Source organism: Petaurus breviceps, unplaced genomic scaffold (assembly GCF_028583685.1).
Source record: "Petaurus breviceps papuanus isolate PSGF00001 unplaced genomic scaffold, PetGlider_PUasm1.0 208, whole genome shotgun sequence".
NCBI lineage: Eukaryota > Metazoa > Chordata > Mammalia > Diprotodontia > Petauridae > Petaurus > Petaurus breviceps.
This window is the reverse complement of record NW_027185852.1, coordinates 12,161,348-12,167,922: the sequence shown is the minus strand read 5'-3', so window position 1 is coordinate 12,167,922 and position 6,575 is coordinate 12,161,348. Positions and strand designations below refer to the sequence as shown.

Genomic DNA, 6,575 nt, shown 5'->3' with positions numbered 1-6,575 from the left:
ATCCATCCATCCATCCATCCATCCATCCATCCATCCATCCATCCATCTATTCACAAAGCTGCCAAAGTGGTTTTCTTGAAGCACAGGCCAGATCACACTAGGGCCCTATTTCACAAGCTCTGCTAGCTGCTCATGTGAGCTCTAGGACCAAATGGAAACTCCTCTGTTTGCCACCTAAAGCTTTTCAGAGCCTGGGCTCTTTCTACTGGTCCACTTGCACTTCCTGCACATGATGCTGCCTTCCCCCATCTCCATACCTCAACACTGAGCATCCCAAGACCACTTTACATCCGCTTTTTGGGATGCCTGGTTTCCTACAAGGCAGATAAAGCACTGCCCTTTCCATGAAGCTTTGACTGATTCCTTTGGCTGCTAATGTTCCTAGATGGGAATGTTCCTGGACTTTCTAGGTAAATATACCTTTAAAATCCTGTCTCTGTTACATCATCCTAGGAAGTTTAGCCATGAATTTCAAAAAGATCTCAAGGTGTCTCCTCTTAAAAGGCAGACCTTTGGTCTACAACTGAAACAAGTAAAATGTATTTTTTTTTTATGGTCAGCTTGACATAGTGGAAGCTGCAAAGAAATGAGAACTGTCCATTAGCTGCTTTCTAAGAGGCTCCCCTAGAAGAGGCTAGAAGACCAATGTCAAGTATGTTTTGGTAGTAACTCCTTTCAGGTACAAGTTGGATTAGACGGCCACTTAAAATTAATAGGCTCTATTATTTTGGCCAAGTGAAAAATACCACATCACTGGCAGAATACTTTGAGGCCCACCCTATACCATCATTCTCGGGATACATGCATGCAGTCCTTTCTATACTATCACCGACAATCCCTAACTCCCTTCCTGGAACTCTAACTACCTTTATGGCCTACCTTTTGTATCAGCCCTCCACAAGTCTTTCCCTGACAACATCCATCCATTATTTTTCAGTCTGGATCACTCCCAGGTCCCTAAACCAGTGATGAATATAAATGGCTGAGGGGACTGTCTGATCTACCCAGTTAGAGGTTTTGTTATTGTTCAATCTTTTTTTCAGTCGTGCCAGACTCTTTGTGATCCCAATTGGGATTTTCTTGGAAGAGATGTTGGAGTGGTTTGTCATTTCCTTCTCCAGATCATTTTATAGATGAGGACACTGAGGTAAACAGTGACTCACACAGCATCACACAGCTAGTCAGTGTCTGAGGCTGGAGTCTTTCTGACTCCAGGGCTGGGCTCTAGGCACTATGGTGCCCCCAGCCACTCAGTCAGAGTGCAGGAACCTTAAAAGCAGATGCTTTTGTACCTTGCACAGCTTCTCCTGGGTCACCTCTCAAACAGGAGGTGCTTGACAGATAACAAACACAGAAGGCCTGGACTTTGAATTCTCATCAACAGGCGTGGATTTCTTCCCATCTATGCTGCTGGGCAATTGCTGCTGGTGGGACCTCTGGGGTGAAGGGGGTACCCCAGAGGAAAGCGGGGGGAAGGAGTAAGGAGCAAGCTGCCGAGTCAGCCACCGACAGGCAAAGTTGGGAAAGAGAAATCCAAGGTTAAAAAAAAAAAACAATGAAAAACAGCTGCAAAGAAATGAACAAAGGCATGGGGGTGGAGTGTTGGTGATTTACAGGAACAGCTTGGATAATGGGAACACCACATTCTAGCTCAGTATGACCTATGTCCAAAGACCATGGCTGAAACACTATCAATGAGCAAAGCCCACCACAGAGATCCCAAGGATGATAGGAGGCAAAATCCTTACTCAATCAAACACTAATCAATCAACTCAATCCAACGCTAATTAAGGATGTAAAGCCTTTGTTTGTTTCTAGATATACTTAGGTCACATTTGTTTCCAGAATCACTGTATTTTATAGATTTGGGAGTTCTCTGACAGAGATGCAGGACTGAAGGCAGAAACAGGACAGGAGCAGTCTTAGGAAAGGTTAGAACAAGAGATTGATTGGAATCATTCATCTGTACCATACCTTCACAAGTCATGCCTCAACCATTTTTTTAAACTGGCCAATTCTCATAAGTATGTTTATCTTAGGTGAGGTGGGAGAAGAAGGTGGGCAGAAAAGTTGAGATCTGACGTGAGGCCACAGAATGATCCAGAGGGCAGAGTGCCACAAACAGTCTCCAACAGGTACTGCACAGAGATCTGGAGAACCCTCCCACCTGAGTCCTCGTGCAGGGAGACAGACAAGGAGGTTGCTGGACACTGGGACCAGGGCATAGGGGGCCAGCCCTTGCAGGGGGTGCAGGAAGCACTGCTACATGGCTGCTCACCACAACGCCGCCTCATGTGTCCAATTTAGACAGAACAGGGGACGTATGGCTGGGCTGATGGTCCAGGGCAAGGACCACTGAGGAAGGAGCCACTATGATGACAAGGACATTCAAGGCACAAATACTGAAGAAAATTATTCCAAAACATTTAAGCAGTCTCAAAGAAAAACACGGATTCAGTACGAGTTCAAGTAGAATTCCTCAAAGAGATGAAGCAAGAGTTAAAAAATAAAAAGTGCATTTAAAAAAAAAGATTTTATAAATAAAATAAGTGAACTAGATGAAACAAATGAAAATCAAATAAGGAAGATGGGAGAAGATATGAGTTATCGAAGAAAGAGCTAGAAAGAGAATGAAGGGTTTGGCATAAAACCTCACCCAAGCATCAGATTCCTTGAAAAGTAGCATGGACCAAACAAAAGTCAAGGCCGTGAAATAAGAAGACATATTTTTTTGGAGGGCAGTTGGCTTTAAGTGACTTGCCCAAGGTCAGACAGCTCCTAAGCGTTAAGTGTTAAGTCCTGCTGACTCCAGGGCCGCTGCTCTATTCACTGCGCCAGCTAGCCGCCCCAAGAAGAAATATTAAAAGACAGTCAAAAGACTGAGAAAAAACAAAAGGAAGTACAAGGCATCTCCCAGGGAAGACAACAGCCCAGAAAGGAGATCAGACACGGCTTCGGGCCTTACGGCTGTGACCCGGTGGTCCCTTAGGTCCCTTGGCCCGGCTGCCTCAGGGCTCTCGTCTGTGAAGGAGGGGACAAAGGCCGCGGGCCCGGCGTCAGAATGACAGCTGTCAGCAGTGGCAGCCAAGGCCCAGGCCGCGTGGCGCCCCCCGCTGTGAGGGCCGGGCGCCGGAGGCCGCGCCGTGGACAGCCCCGGCCTCCCGCAGGGCGGGCCCGCCGACGAGGGTCTATCCTCTCTTCCGCCGCGGCTACAGGAGAGGGCCGGGGCCGCCCGCCCGCCCACGGGGAAGGCCCAGGACAGGGGCTGCCTGCGGGCTCTAAACGGCTCCCGGGGGGCGGCGGGCCTCAGTTTCCCCCTCAGGAACACAAGGGGAGGGGGCCTGCGAGGAGGCAAAGCGCTCGGGAAACCACAAAGCCACCCGGCGACCCCCGGCGACATCCGCTACAAGGGGCCGGGAGAGCAGCCCCGGCACGCCGCGCCCTCCCCGCCCCCGGCCCCGCCCGGGATACGTACGGCGGCATCTCGAGCTGCGGGAACGGGAATGGCCTCCGCCTCCTCCGAGGCGCTCCCGCTCCACCCCACGCCGGGGCGCTCTTCCTCGAATCCCCGTTGGCCGGAAGCTGGGGGTCCTTCTCCGCGAGGGCGCATGCGCGCGTGGTTCCCTACGCCTCCGACGCTAATGGCGCCTGCGCGAGCCCACGCTAGGCCCGCTCCCCCTTCCCCGGCCCCCCCCCCCATCTCTCTACTTCCGATTTCCGGTGGCGGCCGTTGCCAGGGTAACGAGAAGACGGTGAAGGTGTTTCGGGATCCCAGACTGAGGAGGGAAGCTCGAGACCCTGAAGTAAAAAGAGTCGGCAGCGGAGGTGGCGCTTTTTCCTCGTTCGTGACCCAGAGCCGGGTAAGAAGCCGGCAACGGTGCCCGCCGCTCGCCTTGCTTCGGGGCCCACCTTGGGCCTTCTCCCGCGTGAGGGAGGGGCACGGAGAGAACCCTGATGCGCCCCCCCCCCCCGCGCCGAGGACCCCCTGGGGTTCTGGGCAGGAGGGCTGCATCTCCCCCTCCCCCCCCATCAGTCAACTGGCCCGGACTCAGCTCCTCCCCGTGCGCGGGACCCCGGGTGCGGGACCTCGGCTGCAGGATGGCCTGCCTGGGGTGTCCTGGCGGCCAGGGCCCCAGGATTGTCGCTGGTTCACGTGAATCCCTTGTCATCTGGTCATTGTTCCCACCCGCACAGCTGGGGGGCTGGTGCCGCCCCAGGCGCCCCCGTCACTGATGGTCCCGGCACCCAGGACCTTGCCCGGGCTGCCGCCAGCCGCGCCCCCCCTCTGGTGATGACGTCTTGTCTCCCCCAAGGACTGTGAGCCCCCGAGGGCACGGGCTGCTCCTGTGTGTCCCCAGCGCTCAGAGGTGCCGGGCCCTCAAGGAAAAGCTGTTTTCTGGAACCGTGGGGGTGTCCGGGAGGAGGGATGGAGCCAGCGGTCACAGTGTTAGCAGAGGAAGGGCGGCAGACGCACGGGGACCTCCCCGCCCACGAGCAGGGGAGCCATTAAGGGAAGCTGGGGGGGGCGGGGCTTTCAGCCTTTGGTTACTTTGTTTTGTTACTTTGTAACTAGCGCTGAGGCTTGGCACCCTCTGGCTCTAAAAAGGGTAGATAGACTCTGAGCGTAGCGTTTTGTTTTGGAGCTCACGAGCTGGAAGACTGTTTTTGTGGTTTGACCAGAGGAGACTGAGCTGCCATGAAGGAGCTGCATGTTGGTGTTTCTCCCTCTGGTAACTGCATGTATTACCTGGGTCAGAAGTTGGTCTGTGCTAATTTGTCCGACAGTCTGTTGGTCTTTATTTCTCTGCTTGTATTTTCTCTGAAGTTCAGGGTGCTGACTTTTCCTCCGAACTAGTGAATGTAATTTAAAAAGATTGTTGACCCCTTCAACAGCTGTCTTTCCTAGTAAAGCAGATCTAAGAACCTGTGCCATCTGCCATCCTGGGGATGCCAGTGTGGTTGTTGATAAACTTGCCAAAGAAAGAACACACGCTCCCTCTGAATTCAGGTTCAGGGATCTGTTCCACTAAACTGCGCGGCTGCCGTCATGGCGTGTCCACTTGTGCTGTTTGTTGTTGTGGGGATTCCTTTTGTGTGTGGGCTAGACGAGAGGCCTCTGTCATCCCTTCCGATTCTCCAATTCTGTGGTTCTGGAGAGCTTCCGCAACAAAAGCTTGAGTACCCAAGTCAGACTTCTCTTACTGGGGGGGCAGGAGGAGGCAAATCCAGTCAGTCAGTAAGTAAACATTTCTTAAGTGCCTCCTGTGTGCCAGGTTCTGTGCCAATCGCTGGACATATAAAAAGGCAGAACAGGGTCCCTGCTCTCAAGGAACTGCCAGCCTTATGGGGGAGATGGCATGAACACGGTGACACACAACACACAAGATGCAGACAGGATAAATTGGAGCTAATCACCAGAGGGAACACACCAGCACCAAGTGGGAAATGAACACTTGTTTTCTCTCTCCTTGATAGTAATGGTTTCTTGTCACCATTTATGAGCCTCTGTGTTTAAAGCACTGATTCTTAATTATAGTGACCCCAATTTGCAGTAGCCAGACTGTGACACCATATCCCTATGGGCTCCTTCACAATCTGGTGTAATAGGAAAGTGTCAGCCAAGTCGGCTGTGTATTATAAATAGGGCACTTTATCCATGAGAAGTGACTATTATCTTTCCTTCCCAAGTGTTAAAGGCCTATATACTTCAGGAAGGGGCAGATCATTTAGGGCCCTGGAGGAAAGATCCAATGAGTCCTGAAGGGGACCCCACACCTTGTGTCGCCTTGTTGTTGAACTTGAAATATCCAATTTATTAGGTTGAATATATTTTCAGAAGTCAGTGCTGAGTAAAATAATGTTGGGAGCTGTTAGAGCAGGATTGAGTGGCCCTTGGTGATGGCCTTCCAGAAAGCCTTCATCCAGAATGATGAAGAAGGAAATCACCTCCGAAGTGTACTGGCCTTTTACTACGAATACTAACGTTTCAGATTTCTAGTTTCTCTCATGCTAGCAGCTCAAAACCTTTTGCACATCTTGTTTTAGCCTCTTCTCGGAGGACAAATATTTTCATGCCCATTTTATAGATGAGGCAAACAGGATTGAGAGATTTTCTTGAGAGCTACCCCCTCATTTACCAGATGAGGAAGCCAACCCAGGGAGGATAAGTACTTTTCTAAGGTCCCAGAGGTTGGTAAGGAGCAGGGCTGGTATGTGAACCTAGCTTCACCAGGGCCCCGAGACCCCAATGCAGGGGGCTTACCATCGACCGCCTGCTCCTTTGGCCCGGACAGTTGCCGTAACTACTGTGCTTTTGTTGGGGTTAAAAAATTTGTTAAATAAATTTTTCAATGAGAAGCAAACCTGTCTCTGGAAGATAACCTAATGCCTGGTTAACTCTGTAACCTTTTCCCATCCTTTAAGTGGGCAGCCATTTTATAAATTTGACAGTTCTCTACATTCACCTGTCTTCAGCTAGACCTTTCCTTATTTCTCTGTGGTCCAGATTTATAACTATGTGTGACAATCGTATTCAGTTCACCCACTTTTATTAAGCACTGTCTCTTGAATTGTGC

General features: G+C 51.2%; 2 protein-coding genes across 6 annotated transcripts in view; one reads left to right on the top strand and one right to left on the bottom strand.

Moving 5' to 3' along the window:
• Window positions 1-3,621, bottom strand: part of LOC138165273 (centromere protein R-like) — a 55,504-nt gene extending 51,883 nt beyond the window's left edge. For 3 of the 4 annotated variants that reach the window (XM_069093418.1, XM_069093419.1, XM_069093421.1), the window contains exon 1: window positions 3,476-3,621. In XM_069093418.1, coding sequence (XP_068949519.1) covers window positions 3,476-3,483 — 8 coding nt within the window. In that variant the 5' untranslated portion in view covers window positions 3,484-3,621. The remainder of the gene's footprint in view (window positions 1-3,475) is intronic. The other variant, XM_069093422.1, reaches the window with a different exon arrangement.
• A 65-nt stretch (window positions 3,622-3,686) lies between these two features.
• LOC138165270 (EF-hand calcium-binding domain-containing protein 7-like) overlaps window positions 3,687-6,575 on the top strand; it is a 56,334-nt gene continuing 53,445 nt past the window's right edge. The window contains exon 1 of one of the 2 annotated variants that reach the window (XM_069093414.1): window positions 3,687-3,860. The gene's annotated coding sequence lies outside the window, so the exon portion shown is untranslated. Of the gene's footprint in view, window positions 3,861-4,545; window positions 4,731-6,575 lie in introns of those variants that run through there. The other variant, XM_069093415.1, reaches the window with a different exon arrangement.